At 38.8% G+C, this 22444-nt stretch overlaps 2 protein-coding genes across 2 annotated transcripts; both read right to left on the reverse strand.

Annotated features, from left to right (window-relative positions):
• Positions 1-2999: 2999 nt before the first annotated feature.
• On the reverse strand, positions 3000-14825 carry LOC135464439 (uncharacterized). Its single transcript, XM_064741864.1, has 6 exons — positions 14681-14825; positions 12519-12695; positions 11553-11653; positions 9831-9960; positions 6855-8185; positions 3000-3914 (listed from the first exon to the last, which is right to left on the reverse strand). Exons 1-6 carry the CDS (start codon positions 14823-14825, stop codon positions 3000-3002), a joined length of 2799 nt encoding a protein of 932 aa, XP_064597934.1.
• Positions 14826-14869: 44 nt separating this feature from the next.
• Positions 14870-21999, reverse strand: LOC135464927 (uncharacterized). Its single transcript, XM_064742501.1, has 4 exons — positions 21971-21999; positions 20430-20528; positions 15689-15837; positions 14870-15410 (listed from the first exon to the last, which is right to left on the reverse strand). Exons 2-4 carry the CDS (start codon positions 20485-20487, stop codon positions 15150-15152), a joined length of 468 nt encoding a protein of 155 aa, XP_064598571.1. The 5' UTR covers positions 20488-20528; positions 21971-21999; the 3' UTR covers positions 14870-15149.
• Between the last annotated feature and the right edge of the window lie 445 nt (positions 22000-22444).

A 22444-nucleotide genomic window follows, 5' to 3' on the forward strand; every position in this document is an offset into this window, starting at 1 on the left:
CTGAAAAACTACTCAATCTATTGTTTATTATTGAATACCAGATTCCTGCTAACAGCAATATTTATACAGTTAAGATGATTCTAAACTCTGAAAAAGTTACAATGCAACCGCATTTCTAAATTTTAGAAACATCATAACCAAGTTTGATTCTGATTCACAGAAAAGACTGTGAAAGGTAATTATTGGGGCTGTTCTAAAATAATGGCAAAAATTTGAATAGATTTGCACTAATTGATTCTTTGCCAAAAATCTCTGGTATAGCTTCTTTAAATAATCTTCCTCATAACTAAATAAAATACACCCTCACTACATGGAAACGTCAATACAAAAATACATCCTCAATACATGGAAACGTTAATGCAAAAATACATCCTCAATACATGGAAACGTCAATGCAAAACTACATCCTCAACACATGGAAACGTCAATGCAAAGATACCTAGACAAATGTCACACATATAAATCTGAATCTATCCACACTGAGTACTAACCTCCCAGTCTAAATCTGATCATATCAATAATAATGGTCTATTCCTTTTAGAGCGTAACGACCCAAAAGTCTCTCACCAATGCGGTCACTGTGAGTTCAAGTCCAGCTCATGCTGGCTTCCTCTCCGGCCGTAAGTGGGAAGGTCTGCCAGCAACCTGCGGATGGTCGTGGGCTTACCCCGGGCTTTGCCCAGTTTCCTCCCACCATAAGGCTGGCCGCTGTTGTGTAAGTGAAATATTCTTGAGTACGGCGTAAAACACCAATCAAATAAATAAATAAATAATCTTTTAGAGAGTTGCCTATATTCAGCGGTCGGTAAAATCAGTCATACTCGCTACAAAAATTGCCTTTAGTCAGTGATACATAACAACACAAGCTCTACACATGGTTATGTTGGAAGTCCATATTCTTGCAAAGAAAATCAAATTAGAACAAACTGGAACACTTTTTCTGATTTACAATGTTAAACTGTATAACATCCAGCTTTAAAACCATACTGTCGTGAGTTCATATAATATAACAGATAAAATTAAACTAATTTATTATGGTTATATTATACAAAATGTGTAAACAATTTAAAAAATGACAGTGTCAGAAACTGGGTTTCCAGCAAAATGAATAGCAGTTTAGGTCACTTGTGTTGCCCTCTGTCAAAACATGTTGAACCCTGCCCAATATCCAACATGCCACTGGTTTTTGAATAATCATGACATCAGTTGAGGCAATTGGTTCTTGCCGTCGAAAACGAGCTTATGGACTTTAACAGTATGAATTAGAAAGTGTTCTAACTTCATTTTCCTTGTCATAATATAGACTTACCAAACATATCAATGTACAGTGTTGTAACATGTCACTGACTAAAGGCAGTTTTGGCAGCGAGTATGACTGATTTTACAGACAGATAGGCGACTATCTGAAAATAGGCGACTCTCTAAAAAGGGACTATAGTGTACCACACACTTTCCCTACATCATCCATGACTCTCGATTGTCGCTGGCTGAAAAGAGGGGTTCAAATACATACACTTGTCAGAGTCGAAGGAAATGCCCACAAGGGGTATACGAGACTTAAACCCTGCACAGTAATTCAGCTGTGAAGACTGACCTCATCTTTCTCCGCCACGCTAAATTTCTACCCTGCGCAGTGAGACTGACGTCATTTTCCTTTGTGACGCAACATTTCATGGCGCATCACCCCACTAGACCGGCACTGTCTACAGTTGACATAGCAAGCATGACTTCTGTCAGCTCAGCTTTACATATATACGCCAGACTGGCTTTCCATTTTCCATTTTCCATATATATATATAAGAGTATATACGGCATTAAACCCTGGGTGTGAAACTCTAATCCTTCACCTGTGGCTCAGGCTTAAAATTACACACCCAAGTTTTAAAGCCGTATATACCCTTCTCAACACCCAGATAATTTATAGTACCAACTGTTGCAACAGGTCCGCTATCCCAACAAAGACAAAAGCTCTACATAAATTATTGCTAAACGTCTTGCCCGTTATCCCAACCAACTTAAGTTAAAATGACTGTTCCCTTATTCATCATCAGATTCCATAACACCCACAAAACCCTGAGAAAAAAGCTAGACATGAACTGCTGTGAAGTGTCTCTAGTCAACAAAGTCATACTTTTCAGGGCTCAAGAGACCAAAAACAAGTTAGTTTTGAAATAAGTTTTTCTGTGTATGTCTAATTTTTCTCCCGCATAAAATCTGTGTCTAATTGAGGTTTAGATCAAAACAGCAAAAGACAGCAATATAAAGAGACTGTTACGAACCATCTAAAGAGTGAACAGGGCGTGCCGGAAAACTTTAATGCTAACATTTGTAAATGATCAACAATATGAACAAATTTGGGGCCACGTTTATTTTTAATAGAGAAATATCAACTCCAAATTTAAAATTATATAAAAGTAAGAACAACATTCCTGAGGGTTAAATTTCAAAAACAAACAAGTGAAAACAAACTATACCTCCTTTATGGCGCTAACACTGACCAATGACATCCACTCTGCTTTCACACGTTATGTTTGAGGACAGGTGTTTTAGCATAGCACGCTAATAACAACAAGTTTTCTCAAAAGAAAGAAAAAAAAAAAGTTTTAATGCTGAATTATACTAGACATGCATGCACCAAGAAAAATATAACTTCGTTAAACATTTTCTGTCACATGTACATGTATGTAATTATCAGTAGTGACAATTTGCGAAAAAAGTTCTTTTGCCCAAAGTGAAAAGCTGCAAAAACTGTGAAATTAAATTAAAAACTATATGATATGCAAAACTGTGCTAAAGTATGCATACATGTGTCTCACTTAAATTTGTTCAATTCTCCACTGATATTTCGTTGTGTGTAATATTACTGTAGCACATATCAAAGTCTGCATATGATTCATAAATAAATTGGACAAAAAGTTTAAATTCACACATATGGGGAAAACTTGTAAGCTAAGTAAGATCGTAAGATAAGCACGTAACATCTGAAACAGCTTTTTGTGTTAGTTAGTCTCTGATCCTTTAACAGTTCGCTCGACCGCTTGTAACAAGACAGACATGCCGGACAGGTTTTGTCTCAGCAGCGACGTGTTTGTTTTGTCTTTCGGCCACTTGACTTCACATTCTTCACAAATTGAAGACCAGCCACCGCTGTCAACTCGCCACGAGGTGAAATGCTGACGGCACCTGCAGCACGGCACAGTAATCTGCCCAGACTTATGCTGCTCCATGTGCTCTTGCAACAGGTTGCAATTCTCAAAAGTGCTGTTGCAAATAGCACACTGATACGGTTTGACCAGAAATAAAACATCCGATTGATGAGTTTTGACGTGTTCTGCGTAGGATGGGCGATCGCTGAAAATTTCCCCACAGTTGTCACAGCGGAGCCCGGCTGGGGAACACAACAAAGAATGCTCTGCAAACTTATCTTTATTATCAAATACTTGCTTGCATCCCGAACAGCGTGCAATCCCTTTCCCTTTGTGCGTCTTCATGTGCCTCTCCAGACGCGAGCCTTCCTTGAAAACTTTTGCACACACCGTACACTGAAACAGTTTCCTCTTCGCTAAATTCAAATCGGTTGCGTCCGTGTGCTTCTCCAGCATGTGAGCTGAGAGCTGATGGTGGTTTGCAAACATCATGTGACAAAGAACGCATGTTGGCGAAAGTGGGCGCTTCACTGGCGTTTTCCTCTGAAGCAAGGACTTGATCGTTGGAGACGAACTCGCCACATCCGAGAGCTTAGGTTGCTCCCCATTGACAACACCTGAAGCTGTCTCCCCAGACAAAGAGGTCACCGCTTGAGCACTAGAACCAGGCTCTTTCTCAACCTGGTTTATAAATAGTGCAATAGGAACAGGAACCTTGAGTTCTTCCTTCTTGCTCTTCTTTGTTAAGTCAATAAAGCCATCAGAACTCTACAAAAGACAAATCCAGCCTTAAGATAAAAGATCAGATAAACCATGAGATAGGCAGCTACATGTATCCACCTCACATCAAATCGCATACGTGTACCTCTCATACTGTTAGAATTTTTAGCACCTCTATTAAAAAGCTAAACCCAGGAAAAAAAACATAATTCTTCAGACGTATTTCCCCCAAGAGGATTAAAAATTTACCTTATTATTATATTTCATAGTTCTTGCTTTACGCGTTTTTCGAGGTTTCACCAGGTACACATGCTTGGTGTATGTATGCTTTGGTTTTTACGTTGTGCTCAACAATTTTAGTCACAGAATGATGATGAGGCATTAGGTGTAAGTATATAAACTGTGTTTTTTCACGGCAAGGCAAGTTTATACCACCGTCACTGAAATATCATGGCAAAAACACCAGACATGACAGTCACATTATACTGACACCAGACCAACCAGTCCCGTTTCATAGCCCTAACCTCCTATGTCTGAGCGCCAAGCAAGGCAACCACAAGTAACACCTTTAAAATTTGGTATGACCAACCCGGGTTTGATCCCAGGTCTCCCAACCTCAAGGTGGACAGTCTAACCATTAGGCCACTGAGTGGGTCTACAGGTACTTGGTCATGTGTGGTAATTAAACTGAGCTCTGGTACATAAAACTGAAAATGTTGAGTACGGGATAAACGACCAATCTAATATATGACCAAATAAAGTCAATATGGAGTACATGTATTTGAGCTATGATGCTACAGCATTGTTATGACGTCTCTTTGTGCCGTGACGTCGTTGCTTTACAGCAGGGTGGCGAAATAAATGTACTCGAAAATGGGTGGGCACATAAAATATTTATTACTATCCATAATCTATGAACTGTGTTACCTTAAATACTTGTTTTAGAGGAATTGTAAAGTCAGGTGATTAAAGTCATGTTTTGAATATACCTGGCCATGTTGAAACACCATAATTTACACCGTGTTGTAACGTGGTGTCAGCCTCCAAAGGGAGGTTACCTCGATGTCATATTGTCATGCATGTAACTCCAAACTCCTGTTTTGTTCTTCCATGAAAATTGTGTTTGGCTCACAGTCTTACTATTTGAATTTACTAAATATGGACAATTTCAAGAAAAAAACCCAAACTGTTAGATCTTTAAGCTTAAACGGGGCCTTACCAAGGGTTTATTTTAGAAAACATTTTGTGTCTTTTTGTGGGCATTACTGTAATTCTTCAACCTTTTCGCATGTTTGCCAGGTGTTTACTCAAGTGTAACGGGTATCCATTGCATTGGGTACTTTCACTAGCAATGAGTTATCTCCCTTGAAATCAGCTCTCCTGTGTTGTTGTGGTTTGCTGCGCAGCTGTGGGGTGAGGAGACATCACAAGTAAAATTAAAGAAGTATACTGTGTAGGTCAATTAAGGGCATTCATTCATGTTTTAATAGTTAACATGTTACATTAGGTTTGCATATCTAAACACAATCAAGCCCATAGTACTTTAACTGTTATTAGAGTTAGGCTGAGTTATCAACTAATGGTGTAACTGGTCCTTAGTCACACATGTGTCCCTGATAAGATTTACTGACTGGTAACTGTAGTTTAGGACAGTGCATAATGCATAGGTTATGTGTATGTGTGACAGAGAATTAACACAACCTTGCATGAGGAAAACTACTGTGATGTTAAGTCTGTTTTTCCTACTTGTTTTAGGGGGTTTTTTTTCATAGCCTGAACAGTAAAAGACTGTCCACTGGTAAACCTGAATTTGAAGTAACTTATTTTCCCATCCAATTCTCCCCTTTAACACAAGTATATTCTGAAAGCATGATTCTGTGAAGATTGATAATATTATACTGAAATTGGCCAATCCAATCAATGTAGTTTTGTTTCCAAAGTCAAATTATAAATGCGCATAAAATGTGCACTGCAAAGTTGCTCTTTCATATGCGCAGAGGTTGAGGAGTTCGGGTACATGTAGCTGGTCACATTCATTGTCCGCTTTCTAATGCAACAAGTATCTCTACAAGTCAATCAATCTACAGGTACATGTATCTGTCTGTCTCTTGGTCAACAAGTATGCAACAAGTATCTCTACAAGTCAATCTGTCTACAGGTCAATGTATCTGTCTGTCACTTGGTCGACAAGGATGCAACAAGTATCTCTACAAGTCAATCTGTCTACAGGTAAATGTATCTGTCTGTCACTTGGTCAACAAGGATGCAACAAGTATCTCTACAAGTCAATCAATCCACAGGTAAATGTATCTGTCTGTCACTTGGTCAACAAGGATGCAACAAGTATCTCTACAAGTCAATCAATCTACAGGTAAATGTATCTGTCTGTCACTTGGTCAACAAGTATGCAACAAGTATCTCTACAAGTCAATCTGTCTAGAGGTAAATGTATCTGTCTGTGACTTGGTCAACAAGGATGCAACAAGTATCTCTACAAGTCAATCTGTCTACAGGTAAATGTATCTATCCCTTAACGAGCCATTCCAAAGCCCTACCTCCATGTAACGCCACTTTCTGGAAAAACTTGGGCTCCCAAATGGTTGGGCACCTAAACTAATCAAGCTGTAAAACTATCGGGTAAACTGAACAAAATTATGACAAGTTTTCAGACAATTTTCATTCAGGCCTTAAAGCATTCGGAAAACATCATTTTGAATTGTATATTATAAAATTTCTTCACGCACCGTCACAATGTCACCTATCAAGTTTGGGATCAGAACCTTGAAGTTATTTATAGACATGGCCCTGCAATCACTGAACAAGGGGACTGAAAGCATGTTGCATGTTCTGTGGACCTGTTCTTTTTCTTTTTTGACTGGTATTAACATTTAATCATACCTGTCTCATTAACCCTCTGCATATATTAGAGTGGCCTCAACGGAGGTAATTCAGTTGAGTCCTTTTAACCAAACCTATCGACTGACTCACCTCTTCTTGTTTTAAGCTTTGCTCCTCCCCTATCACCTGGTCGCTGCTCGGCACCTGGATCAGGTCAGGTACTGGGCCTATAGCTCGGATCTCCGAGGTTCCAACCCTGCTGTAGTTAAGAGGCGTGGCCTCCGTTGTGCAGCACTGCTCGTATGACTCATCCATCGGCTCGGATTTCACAATGCTGAGGTCCAGAGGAAGCATGGTCTGCTCACTGGGACACGGTGTCCCGTGACACACCTGTGTATTTGCCTCATTAGACGGTGGAGTTCTCATGTCGCGATGCGCTTTTTTCACCTGTAGATCTAAAGGTTCCGAGGGATCATTCTGTTCTTCGCATGAGAAATTCATCTGGCTTTTTTCATTGCTACCATACAATGGCCTGCACACTGAAGTCTGCGGAGAGCTGTCCTGATAGTCCACCAGCATGAGATTGTGAACTTTGACACTAAGGTCAAGAGGTTGAGGAAGACTGTCGTCTGACGTGGACCAAATCCGTGTACTGTAACTGTGCGCCGGAGGCGGTGTCAACTCTAAACATGTCTCCTCTTCATCGTCACTGTCTGAATTCTCATGGCGTGACCGATAGATGGCACCAGACAGGTCACTGTTGTAAGTTTCATAGGCTTCATCCATGGGCTCAGTTTTAATCCGAAGGTCCAGTGGAACTACAGTGTTGGTAGGTTCTTCAGACGGCTCACCAGCAGAGCTCATCTCCGTGGCAACAGACTGCCTGTTGTCATTGTTTGAATCCCACGTTCCTTTTCCCGGCTTGCTGTTGGCTTGCTCACTGGGAGGAGTTTCCTCTTCCATGCGCTCGTTTCCAAAGCTCGCTTGTCTCGGTTGCAAACTCCTCCTTTTCATACGACTCAAATCCAACAGGATACTGGCGGCTAAGTTGGATTCTTCCTCTGCCAGGTCGTTAGAAATCGGTATTCCGCTCAATGCGGCCAACGAATGTGCAGATGCAATGCGAGCTCTTGTTTCTGATTGGATGATCATTTCTGGACTTGTATCCACCTCCATCACGTTACTGACGAACTGAGCTGACCTGTCATCTATGATCAACTCCGACTTAATTGGCCTGTCCATTCCGAAATTGGCTTCGCCAAAACTACGGCTTCCTTCGACAACAGCTTCAATGGTATCATCCACGGAATTGCGTGTGGATAGCACTGCGGAACTGTGGGTAATTGATAAGGGAGATAACTCTGAATCCTCAATCTCTGGGTTCATGCACTCCTCCTCTTCACCACCTTCCTCATTCGCGTCTTCATCCCCATCTGGCTTCTTCTTCATATCTTTGTTTAGCAGTTTACGGACAGCATCAGCTGAAACAAGATTAACACCTAAAATGCACTATTATGTGGCCATGTTATACAAAAACAAAAATGCTAAACCTATTTTTTAGGAATGTGATAATGGTCAAGAAAAAAAAATGAAATTCTTTTTCCTTATTTTAAAGCTCCTATATAACGTTCGGTTTTCATCACCTTTTTCACACTGCAATTATTGGAAACATCATTCCCAAAAGTAACCAATACTACAAGTAAAAAGTGGTATCGATTGATACTACAAGTAAGAAATGGTATGGATTGATACTACAAGTGGCATAGATCCATACTACAAGTAAGACGTGGTATGGATTGATACTACAAGTAACAAGTGGCATGGATTGATACTAGTATTAAGAAGTAGCATGAATTGATACTACAAGTAAGAAGTGGCATGGATTAATACTACAAGTAAGAAGTGGCATGGATTAAGACAACAAGTAAGAAGTGGCATGGATTGATACTACAAGTAAAAAGTGGCATGGATTGATACTAGTATTAATAAGTAGCATGGATTAAGACTACAAGTAAGAAGGGGCATGGATTAAGACTACAAGTAAGAAGTGGCATGGATTAAGACTACAAGTAAGAAGTGATATTGATTTATTACTCTACTTCTAACAAAATGTTTTTTCTTTCCAATAAACATTTTCAATATTGTTGCAAATGGAACTATGGATTTGTTTGAAAAAATTGAAATTCTGTGAATTGGCAGAAAATTCCCATGCACTTTTTCATGCTGTACGATGTAATCATTTCTTACTCCACTTCAAATCCCATAATGCAATACGTCTGCACACAATATCAGCATAATGCTATCGATCTACCAATCAAAGGCCACAGACAAACCAGTGAGAAATGGATTTGACCAGAGGACATTCTTGGCCAAGGGCCAACAAGGTTTTAACAATTAGGCCACCAAAAGAACCAGAAACGAACTGTAGAATTTAGTAATATGCTCTCTGAAACTAGAGAGGGAGAATTCCAGGCAAGGTACTTTTCAGGCACCAAGATCATGTAGCTCCAGTTAAGCTTAGTCCTAACTTCAAATCACCTTAAGACGGTGAAATTGTGACTCGCCGTAAGGATTTTTATTTTAATACTAAGAATTGTTTGACACCTTCATAACAAATTGAAAATTAGCTTTAAAGTTCAAATATAACTTCAGGAATAATACTACTGTAATTCTTCAACCTTTTCACATGCAAGGTGTTTGTTCAAGCATATCCTGGAGGCCCTATTCTGGGCAGACTGATAAAATTATACTTTTGTGAAGCCCTGAAACTGATCACTCCAACTAATGTCTCTAAGTTTTGTCTCCAAAATCAAATTAAAACTGTGCATAAATTGCACTGGAAGTTGATCTTTGATATGTGAAGTGGTTGAGGAATTAGGGTAAAAGTTAAGACTATGTCTGACTTAAGTTTAAGACAGTTTCGTGATGCTAGGGCCTGGATACCTACTCCCCAGTGGTTCCCTGAGACTTTCCATCAATGACCCGGACACACTCATTCACAGAGACGCGAGGGGACAGACTTACCATCAATGACCCGGACACACTCATTCACAGAGATGCAAGGGACAGACTTACCATCAATGACTCAGACACACTCATTCACAGAGACGAGGGGAACAGACTTACCATCAATGACCCGGACACACTCATTCACAGAGACGCGGGGGACAGACTTCACAAACGAGTAATTGTGGTCCTTGATCTCTGGAGGATGAGGTAAGCAAAGATCTGTAGCCTTCTGATCCTCATCAACTTCCTGAAAACCCACAAAAACGATTTACTTGAAAAACAAGATCCACTGCAACTATCTTCTCCCTGGAGTCAACTACACAAAAAAACTAATAACCATACAAAAGGGTTTGGGTGCAAAACAGACAAATCAGTTTCAATTTAAATCAAATTACATTTCATATTTACCTCCTGTATTTCAAGGCATGTAAATGAAGATACCTTTAAAACAGTTTTTGCAAATGCAATTTTATCAGCTGAATTAAAAAATTCCATGAATTCAATTTTTATACTTGAATGGTGGAAAGAATGGAGTTTTTGTGCCCAAGCTCTTCATGTGTACAAATTGCGATGGATGCTGTTGCTGTGTGCTAATGGTACACTTCTGCATTCATTTTCTGAGCATGACATCTTGTACACAAAAATTCATTTTAGCACTTTATTTGATTGTTTGCTTGGATGTTCAAAATGCTGTATTCAGATGACTAACTGATACATTCATGAACAGCGTAAGGCGCATCGGAAGAAATAAATTCTAGAAAATGGCCTGTGTACCAGTGTACGTTGGGCAGTATCTTTTTTTGCGCCCAGCCAATTTAATATCGCCTTCACAACCAGTGGAGGTAGGCCCCAAATGTACAATTTTATTTCTTTATTTGATTTGTGTTTTAAGCCGTACTCAAGAATATTTCACTTGCACGATGGCTTCCAGCATTATGGTGGGTGGAAAGCTCCCCAGTTTTGATTTGTGAAGCAGCGTTCAGTTTTATGGGTGGAGGAAACTAAGTATCAGGGGCCAAACTGACGCCAAACTCAGATGAAAGAGCGTCAAAACTTATTGGCAAATATGATCAATATTTTTTTGGATTTTTTTTTTTTCAAGAGAAAAGGGTATTTGAAAATATTTTGGTATGGTGGGTATTTGGGACCAACTTTTAGTATTTATCGTTATTGCATAACAATGTTCTAAATAAGGATGTCATACTTGTGTAATAAATTTATTTGAATGTAAATTTGTTGTTTATGCCAAACATATGCATTTAACCTAAATTAAGATAATATTTATGAACATATGAAAAATATAAATATGATTCAAATTGAGGTTTAATACATTTGTTAGTTAAAAAGAACAAATTCTAGTGCAAAAATATTTATTAAACCTGTGTTACATCCTCATTTATGACATTATTAAACAAAGACTATAAATACCAAACACCCACCATAGAAAAATTATTTTCAAGTGTCTTTTTCTCCTTAAGGGAAAAATATTGAAGACAACATTTAGGAAAAACTTTTCGCACTCTTTCATCTGAACTTTGTCATTTTTATCTTTTCTTCACCTTCAAGGCTTATTTTTGGACATTAGAAATTAAAATTTTGTCAACCTCATCAATGTTACCTCAAGACAAATGTGTCAAAATGTGAACTTCCAGTACAAAAAACTAAGCATTATAAAGAGTTCTTAAAGTCTGACTGAAGTCAGAAACTGCTTTGTGGAATCTGCCCCATGTATAAAGCATCAACCTTCAAAACCAAGTCTTCAAAGAGCATTAGACTACCTACGTCACTGAAAGACTGCATGTAAAGCTCACATGTAAAAGTTCTCCCCACCTGTCTTACCTGTTTGGCTGCATTGCTTCCATCTCCCACATTCTGATCCTCTGACATGTCCCCTATATCTCCCCCGCTGGAGTCCGACAGACGACGATCGCTCAACTTTCCTGGATAACAAACCAGTCAGATTTCTCTGTAGAAACTACATTATTTCAGGTTTTCAAAATCTAAAACATTTCATTTCATTCTACCTAAATTTACAAACACAACCTTAGCACTTACACTTTTTGTCACATTTCACTTATTAAATATGTGTATATGCTTTATACAATGAATACAAAAACTGATTCTGTTGCTTGCAGTTAGATCCTATCACACATTTTGAACTAAATTTCGATTTTTCTTTCCTAACAAAACATGTGCGAAGAAATGTTCTGAGATTATGGTACAGGGGAGATAACCACACTTGTTGAAATTCACACACCATTTTTCTTCCTCAAGGTAAACAAAATCAATGCTGATCGACCAATATAGAATGCAAATAAATAATTTAAAATTTCAACTTTTAAACCCCAATACATTTTGATTGGGGTTTTACACCAAACACAAGAACACTTACATGCATATGGTTTTAAGAACTGAACCAGTTTCTCTCAATACTTCACCTTCCTTTGTTCGCAGCAGAAATATAATGCAGGCAAATTTAGACACTGCTATCTGAGCAAGTGAGTGAGTGAGGGAATGAGTGAGTGAGTGCTTGGGGTTTAACATCGTACTTAACAATTTTTCAGTTACATGTCAACAAGGGAATCCTTAGAGTGAATGTAATGAGCCTCTATGTTGCAGGACGGATTTCCACCGTTCTTTTATCTAGTACTGTTTCACTGAGACGCCTTACCGAAGGCAAGTAAGCCGCCCCGCCCAAGCCATTACACTGATACGGGTCTTAGATGTGACTAGACCCAGGACTGACCCTGGATCTACCGCTCCCGAACCAGATGCTCTACACTGCTATCTGTAAACACTATATACCTTTTTTAATGCTTTTCTTCTCATCGCCCTCCAAGAAGCGATAGAGCTTGTAAGCGAACTCTCCGGTCTTCATGCTACGGTCCTGGAGTTCTTCTACGTCGTGCAGACTGTTCAGCGCACAACGGAAGTTTGCTTTCCAACGCTTGTGGTCAGCCTGCCCTCCGATGGTGTGCTTACCTGGTACAACAAGAAGAAGACAAAAGGCTAATTTGATTTTAGTTTCCTTCTTTTGACACCTCAATGCAGTCGCTGTGAGTTCAAGTCCAGCTCATGCTGGCTTCCTCTCCCGCCATACATGGGAAGGTCTTCCAGCAACCTGCGGATGGTGGTGGGTTTCCCCTGGGCTTTGCCCGGTTTCCACCCACCATAATGCTGGCCGCTGTCGTATAAGTGAAATATTCTTGAGTACGGTGTAAAACACCAATCAAATAAATAAATAAATAAATCTTTTGACACCTTATCAGGTGACAGTAATGAGACTCAAACTTGGAGAGCTAATATGGATCAAGTATTTATTGATTTATTTGATTGTTATTGAATGCCACACTCAAGATGTTTTCGCGTTTAAAAAGTATGTCAGTTCTATGGATGCAGAAAACTAAGGGTAAACCAACGATCATTGGCAAGTAGCTAATGAACTTTCCCCCCACAGGTGAAATATACAGGTATGCAAACTATATAAGTGAACGACAAGTGGTCTTAAACCAACGTACATGTAACCTGTCACAAAAAGGTATACCAACACTGTCAACAGTTTAACGTCACAAAGGTCCCATCAACACTGAAAGCATAAGAACCCCTATCAATAGGCTGGATGGGCAACCTGCAGATGGTCTTGGGTTTCCCAGCCCGCTTTCCTCCCATCATAATGCTGGCCGCTCTGGTGTAAGTGAATTATTCTTCAGCATGGTGTAAAACACCAATCTAATCAATAAATAAATATAGGCTGTATCAAACTCAACACCTAAATGCAAAGATCGAAGGACAAATATTGGCTACAACCCACTCCCCTATGGATGTAGAAGCAGATATTCAGTAGCCTTCATTTATTCACATCCTTCATTTGATGTACAGCTGAATGCTCTTAAGAATGAACATCCCCTGTATGCTCAACACCATACCTGTATGGTATGAATGATGTAGTAATCAAAGCTCAAACCTGACCTGTACAGGTGGTGTAGTAATCAAAGCTCAAACCTTACCTGTATGGATGGTGTAGTAATTAAAGCCCTAAATCTTACCTATACAAGTGGTGTAGTGATGGAAATATCAAATCTTACCTGTATGGATGGTGTAGTAATCAAAGCTCAACACCATACCTGTATGGATGGTGTAGTAATCAAAGCTCAAAATCTTACCTGTATAGGTGGTGTAGTAATCAAAATTCAAAATCTGACCTGTACAGGTGGTGTAGTAATCAAGGCTCAAAACTTACCCGTACAAGTGGCGTAGTAATGAAAGTTCAAACCTTACCTCTATGGATGGTATAGTAATTAAAGCCCAAAATTTTACCTGTTTGGATCAGTAATCAAAGCTCAAAATCTTAACTGTATGGATGGTGTAGTAATCAAAACTCAAAATCTGACCTGTACAGGTGGTGTAGTAATCAAGGCTCAAAACTTACCCGTACAAGTGGCGTAGTAATGAAAGTTCAAACCTTACCTCTATGGATGGTATAGTAATTAAAGCCCGAAATTTTACCTGTTTGGATCAGTAATCAAAGCTCAAAATCTTAACTGTATGGATGGTGTAGTAATCAAAGCTCAAACCTGACCTGTATAGGTGGTGTAGTAATCAAGGCTCAAACCTTACCTGTACAGGTTGGCATAGTAATGAAGGTTCAAACCTTGCCTGTATGGATGGTGTAGTAATTAAAGCCCTAAATCTTACCTGTACAAGTGGTGTAGTAATCGAAATATAAAATCTTACCTGTATGGATGGTGTAGTAGTTAAAGCTCAAAATCTTACCTGTATGGATGGTGTAGTAATCAAAACTCAAAATCTTACCTGCATAGGTGGTGTAGTAATCAAAACATAAACCTTACCTGTTTGGATGGTGTCGTAATCAAAGCTCAAAATCTTACCTGTACAGGTGGTGTAGTAATTAAAACTTAAAACCTTACCTGTATGGATGGTGTACTAATCAAAGCTCAAAACCTTACCTGTATGAATGGCATATCTCTCAAAAAGGTCAGCATCCTGTCCTTTCCATGTTCTACCGGAAGCATGTTTCCAGGGAATGGAGAAAATTTTGTCTTCTTGGCTGACCCACTGTAGCCCGGGAACTTCTCCTGAATTCAGAAGCATAAGTAGCCAAGGGCGCATGCGCAGACGCTGACACTGACGGTACCTGTTCCTCGATTTCGGTTTGGGAATTAAGCATCCACTACCTGATTCCGCTTTGTTTTTGATGTTGGTGTTTTTGTCTGCTTTCTTGTCCAGGTTGGGTGCGGATAAAATATCTGGTGCCTTGTTCACGACTGCAGCACTAGACGGCACTGTTAGGGTTTCCGACACAATGGTGGTAAGTTTGAGAACAGTATCGGGGCAGCTGCCGAAAATGTCAGCTGCGTTGTTGAAACAACACAGTTTGTGGAGGTGACAATCGTGGAAGATTTCGCCGTCGATGTCTCAGTTGCAGTTGAAGTTGAGGATGAGGGTACCATGACAACAGGACATTTCGTAACATCTGCGGCGGATGGCTGTGTAGGTGCTGATGTCGTTGTTGTCATCGCTGCTGAAGCTAACGTTTTCATTTTGTTGACAAACGCTGGCGGCAGCGGAACACGGACTATTTCTGGCCCACTGTTTCGCTTCTCTGCGACTTTCATTTTTCCTCCGCCTAAACTTGTCCTTGGGAAGACGGCCATTACTGTACACTGTCGGCACAACCTGAAGGAAAACAACTCATTGATTGATTGGCAGATTGACTGATCAGTTGATTGACTGATTATCTGGATGTTTTATCCATGATGGAAGGCAGTGTTACCCGAGGAAAGGGCATAGGTATTAAATCAAATTGGTTTCCACTGTATTTAAGTGAAATATTCTTGAGTACACCCTAAAACTCCAATCAAAGGAATAAATAAACCATTTTCACTTGGCTCCTGTTGTGGTGTTAGAGACACAACCTCTTCAGACTAAACGGCAATATGACAAAGAGACCTTACCCCTTTATCTCCCACAATCAGGCGAAATGTCAGACAGCCCGCCTGCGCTGACGAAACAGTTGGCATCTCTTCTCCCTTGTCTGCCTTGCCTTTTGACTTCAAGGAGAGCATTGTTGTTTGGCATGTTTCAGCAGACATTGTACTGGTACCTGACGGAAAATATAATGCAAATCAAGCTGCATTCGTCTTAGGGTTAAAAAGAAGAGTTAAAATAAACAAGCAAATCTACAGAAAGTATATCCCAATCAGATACTGAATCTGTCAAACAAATGCATGGAGCAAACTGGTTTTCAAACTTGACCTAAGAGGCTACAAAATGAATCTGTGGAAATGTGGGATAAAAAGATAAGTTGAGATGATTTGAAATCAGATACTATTAGACAAGACAGCTATAGCAGGCATCTTACCTTCAAACCAGCCACAAACTACATGTAAATAAAAAGTCGATTACTCCATCTTTGTCTTAGAAGAACACAATTAAAACACTAACATACATGTATGTTACATGTAAAATTAAAATGTATAGGATTGCTTGATATCTTTCTGAAAATGTAAATTTGTTAAATTCATTATTGCAGATTATGTAGAAGATCCCTCATAGCTTATCACAAATGACAACATTCCAACCACAAACCTCAGCTGAGTACAGATACAGTGTATGTACATGTAGGCTTGGGTTGTCCGATTCATTCATGTTAATTATTTGATTGGTAATTTACTCAATAGTCAAGAATAATTCACTTATACAATGTTGACCAGCATTATGGTGGGAGGATAGCAGTCAGAGCCTGAGGGTAACCCACGGCCATTCGCAGGTTGCCGCTACACCTTTCCGCCTATGACATGAGACGGACTTAAACTCACAGCGGCCAAACTGGTGAGCGCACCCCCCCCCCCCCCCACCGACTTCATATAGAAGTTGGTGTCTATAAAATCTAATTTAAAATGTACACAGATGGTGCTTAAACTTAAGAAACAATGTTCGCGCCAGGGTAGTCTAACAGTAGTTTTACATCAAATCGATGTGCAAGAGTTTATATTTTAGGTCGAAGGCATCAGCAAGAGCTGTGGCTGTCGCAGCCAGAACGCAGTGATTTGTGTACCAGCGGCTAAGTTTTGCATTGCAGGAAATATCAGACATCATGGATCCGATTGTTTTGTGACCCAATGGTTGATTGCCATACCATGGTTTGTGGTCAACTAGGACGTTTAGGAGAGGCCGCTGAAAGAAAGACTCGCATGAAGAATTATCAGGTCCGTACGTCAAGAAAAAAATTTTCATGAAACGATTGTTATCTCTTATTGTGTAGCATTCAAACGTCCCTATGGGCTTTAAATTATCTGTAACCTGATACTTTTCTTCTTTAAAATAAACGCTCGCTCGGCCAGAAAAAAATAGCCATTTTGTTTCTTTGTTTATATTTGTCGTCTGCTTTATTCAATGTAAACAACAACCTCTATCCACCCATAGAACTACAATAGACTCGTCCAGAAATCAAATGCTTCTGTCTCGTGATCGGGGTATCTAACGACTCAGATAATGTACAAAATTTTGAGAATTGAAACATTATGGCTGACATAATTTAGTACTGCATTCTGATCAATGCTGGATGGTTGCATGGTTAATTGTGATCAGTTGAACGGGATTCTTCGATCCATCTACCCTCTTTTTGTTATAAAGGACTTCTGATATCAAGCAAATTAATACTTTAATTTTGGCCCAGGGTAGTTGGATCTTTACAACACTCAATATAGCACTATTACAGGGCAGTTATATCTGAAAAAACTCAAAACGACCTTGAAAAAAAATCATTATTTCTAATAGGGTATGATGTCTGAACTCGAGTACATGTGCACTGCTATCCCTCCAGGCCCTGATCCAGCCCTTCTCAGCGACCGATTACCGGACCTCTTTGCGTCAAACAAAAAAAGCAATGGATGCCTTTCAACTTCATTTTTCTTGGTTTAAAGTTCGTAAATTTACTCAAATTAATGTTGGATCCAAAATCAAGAAGGGATATCTGGCTTCAGTATAAAAGAACTTGGTTAAGAAAACAATAAAGTTTTTAAAGAGGATTTAAAATAAAAAATGTATGCCCTGAAGCACGTGACGAAAATTGGACCCGCGATAATTCAATTAGCATTCAGATTATGCGAGGCGGGAATTACTTTCAATTTAGTTTTTAAGAAAAATGCCGACCACCCTACTTAAAAGAAAACAGGGTTTGTTACCCGCAACAAACAACGTTTTAATGATGGCCTGGTGTAGCTATGATACAATGTGATGATCAGATGCACATCTCATCTGGGATGGCAGAGTTCTCTATCAGTAAATACAAGCCATTCTTAGACCTAATTTTCGGCTAGGTACGTGTTGTGGTGTGCACGTGGTTTGGAAGTCAACCGTAGGGACCGAGGCCCTTTAAAATATATGAGAATCGAAATATTCAACAATGAGGAGCCCTTCACCGGTCCTTCTGAGGCCAGATTAGGCCCTGGCCCTCCATGTAGGCCTACCAGTGTGAGCTATCAAAACAATAGCCATGTTGCAGCCCAAAGGAGGACAGAAAGTTTCAATTCAATATGAGAACTTTTAAAAAAAAAAAGTCTGGAAAACTATCCAAATCCAAAATAAAGACAAAAAGTGCAAAAATTTTGGCGAAAATGGATGACACAGCTCAAAATGAAAACTTCATTACAGACAATGTGTACACCTATAGTCCCCTTGGATACTGGCACGGGAATAAAAACGCACATGAAAGATACACTAGTAAGTAAAATGAACAAAAAAATGTATTTCAATAGAGATTTTAACAACCTTTACGGTATTGGTAAAAGCCATCAGATAATTGTGGGTTTCACCCAGGCTCTGCTTGGTTTCCTCACACCAAAATGTTGGCCGCAGTTGCATAAGCGAAATATACTAAATTAAGTATCCACAACGCAAATAAATAAATAAAAGCCATCCTATATCTCATTTTGTAACTGTCAAAAATTGAGTTAGGTGTGAGATCAGATTTTCACACATGATCCTAGAGATGAGTTTTAATGAATTAACATACATTGCAAATATAAAACAATGTGCTCTGTTTAGCAGAGAAAAAGTCAATAGTATACTTTACAGCAGTAATTAAACTTTAATACCAGAGAACGAGATTTATCCATAAAAAAACAAAACTTACTACAGCGACTCAAACATACTCCCCCTCTATGAAAAAGACAAAACCAATCCGAAGACCTTATCAGTTTACGTTGATTTGTAAATGAACACAACTAGGGCTCACGCAGATTTGAATACATGTATGAAACTGAAAGTAAGTGTACAGCTGCAAACAGGAACAATTTAGTACTTCCCTTTCTAGGCCAGATCGGTATCAGACAGTGCAATTACACAGTTTATGAACAAAAATAACCACATGTTTCAAAGGTTACTCAGATCCGCTTTTATCAGATGAACATTGCGTCAGTCAGTATTCAAGACAAGTTTCTTAAACCCCAAGCTATGATGTACGGACACATGTGAACACGACCACGACAACTGTAAATTGTTTACATTTACACACGTATTCTGATGACATATACGATGCGGCGCCACTTTTAATCCTACTTTCTCTTTTTTTTTTTTTGCTTATTTGTGAATTACATGTATGAACTCAATTTCACTGTCCAAAACAAAAGCAACAGATTCAGAATAGTATCCTTACAATTCATAGCCAAAATAGGTAAAACTGTTTACCTGTTTAATATTTTTATCTGTACTGATGTGTATGACAGCTAAGGTATGTGGCAATCATGCAAATGGCCTGTGTGTCACACACTGAATTGGTACCCAAATTCTTCAACCATTTTCCACATCAAAGAGCAACTTTCAGTGCAGTTTAAACATTTATTTCAAAGTTGACTCTTGGAGACAAAACTACACTGGTTGGATTGGCCAATTTCAGGGCTTCAGAAAAAGTGTAATTTTATCAGTGTTCACAGAATAATGCCTTCAAAATATGCTTCAATAAAGATCTTTCAAACATGTGAAAAGGTTTTTAGAATTGCAGTGGCTGTATGCATACACCTGACATTGCAAAACCTCACTAATATCACTATCTGCAGCTTGAACAGGTACATGAAGGAAGCCTGCACAGCTGACGTGTCAAATGTCTCTCCCATGTCCTGTTTTCTTAACAATCTGGCCTATATTTTTCACCCCTGATTATTTATATCTTTCTTTTTCCAAGTAAACATCCTTATTAGCATACACACAAACATGTTACATTTCTAACAATTTGGGCAACCCACAACATTAACATAATCTCCGATACAAAACAGTCTTGCCTGCCAATGATATGGGGAAGTAAGCCTTCCTTCACCCACCCAAAGTTCAAAACTATGCCCCGGGGTAGCCACCTGTACATTTATTATCAACAATAATCCTGGAAAACATTTAAAAGTTGTACCTGTACTTGTTGACCTAATTTGTTACCAATAAAATAACGTATGTTGATGACAAGTAATTCAAAGGATTTGATCAGAATATTTTTTTTTCCCTGTGTACACACCCACAGATATAGCTAAGGTAATAAATCTTATAAGAAAAAAACCTTATCTGAACGTGTGTGCGTATCTGTTTAAACCCCATGGAAAAAATGAAAGTTTTGTCAAAATCCACTGTATTATTACACCTAATTCCTTCCTCAATAGCAATAACATAATCAGTGCTATCAGGGTTTGAACCCCTAACACTGCTTACCTTTTTCACAGGAACCCTTGTTTAGGTGTTGTAGGGTGGGGCTCTCACGTGTAGCCATGACATTGTCGTTACAGAAAATATCCGATTTCGGAGGGGAGCCTGGAAAACACAAACCATGACAAAAAAATTAAAATAACTTCTAAATGCCACTGAACGACTGTACTTTATCTCATAAAATATACATCTGTCACTTACACACAACTTCTTTTTTTAACTTCTTAAACTTAGAGAAATGAACATAAAATTATTTCAAAATGCTTATTACACATACATGTAATACAATGAAGAGCTACATGTCTGAATATATTATATCACCTTGGGATTTGTGAACATTAAAATATCCCCCTGGCAATATATCATTAAATACCAGAAAGGAAAATGTACATGTATGATTTTGTCTACTATAATTTGCAAAATAAGACTTTCAATTAGCTAAGTATTTCATGTGGGGTGCATTATATGGAACCTTTCCTCGCCCTCTTGACTAAAGCATTGTTACCCTAGACAATGAGGTCGCAGTGTCAAATTCACTGATCAGACGTTTGTGAGGGGCTTTAACAACGTTATGGGGTTTGACAAAAACATAAAACTTCCACTTTCAACAACCATCTTTGTCAACTGCATCATACATCTCAAAATAGGAAAAATTAAGTGGTGCTTATTGTATCAGTGCTTTATTTACTCAGAATACACAATGATGTACTTCAGAAATCTCACTGCACATTTATAAATTTAACACAAGGTTAACCTTCAAGAAAGGTTTCCCTCTAACTGTGGGTTAAATCTCAACCGCTTTAATTAGCCTAGTGAAAAATGATTCCAGGAATTTTCTAAAGTTTAGAACACTTCCACTTCCAGGAAGACTTCAATTACATTTCTGTTATTTACATGTTTACATTTCTGTACAAAGCAAAGCGAAGACAAAAATCCTTTCATTAAAACATGCACACCTACATTTGATTTTGAAAACAGTTTTAATTAATGTCATACTACATGAAACTGTATTACGATATTGATTCCTTATGGTAAACCTTTGAAATGCTAAAATTTTCACCTCTCGTGACCTAACGGCAGTTATGCCGTGAACAGTAAATAATGACAAGCTCCCGACTGTGTGAAAACTGAAAGAGAAAGCAGTACCTAGTTACAAAAATTCAACAGATCGGGCTTCACCTCGGCGTCTGTTTGCGCACTGAGGATAAAAACAAACGTCTTATTCGTGTACATAACGGTGGAAAAACAGGGAAAGATAGAACAGTGACTTATTCATCTTTAACAAACTTATATAGGATCCGGTCTAAAGCGCAGTAAAATCGCTCCACGCCACGCAGGCCTATCCCTAATTTCTGCGTCGGCCATCTTGTGAGTCCGCTTCGAACTGTCGAAGATCCTTCTCTAAATTTGTACGAAAATCTGCCAAAGAACGTGACATCCACACATAAATTCATCTTAGTTACACATGGAAGTAAACAACAATTCGTCTTACATCAAAGGAAAATGGATTTAACTGACAACATTTCAGCTTTCACTTTCAGTATTACCTGCAAAACTGCAAGTGAAAATCAGTCGCCGTGGCTGCGCTGTGTCAATGACCTTGTGACCAACTGTAGACTTATTTACTTTAGGATACCCCGAGGAATTTTACCCCGGGTGAATATGACCTATAGTCATGGTCAAATCTTTCCATGTTACTTTCGATTTGGACGTACATGTACATGTGTTTCGACTTAAGGAGCTTGATCTAAGATAACTATACATTACACTTGAACTTATTTCAGTCAGTTTAGTATATTAAATTGTATATTATGGTATAGTATATTATATATTGTTTCAAACATCCATTATTTACTATATATTTTTTTGTAAAAATCTTGTTTCTCTTCGCCTGATCTGTAATATTATTTATCAGGTTGCATAAAAAAATTCAAGAATCCAGTATCAATATCACGTGAAAGGTTTACGTCACGCGTGAGAGTGTTCGCACGTGTCTCGCCAAAGATCATGCTGTGGCTTAC

This window comes from Liolophura sinensis, chromosome 4 (assembly GCF_032854445.1).
Source record: "Liolophura sinensis isolate JHLJ2023 chromosome 4, CUHK_Ljap_v2, whole genome shotgun sequence".
Lineage (NCBI taxonomy): Eukaryota > Metazoa > Mollusca > Polyplacophora > Chitonida > Chitonidae > Liolophura > Liolophura sinensis.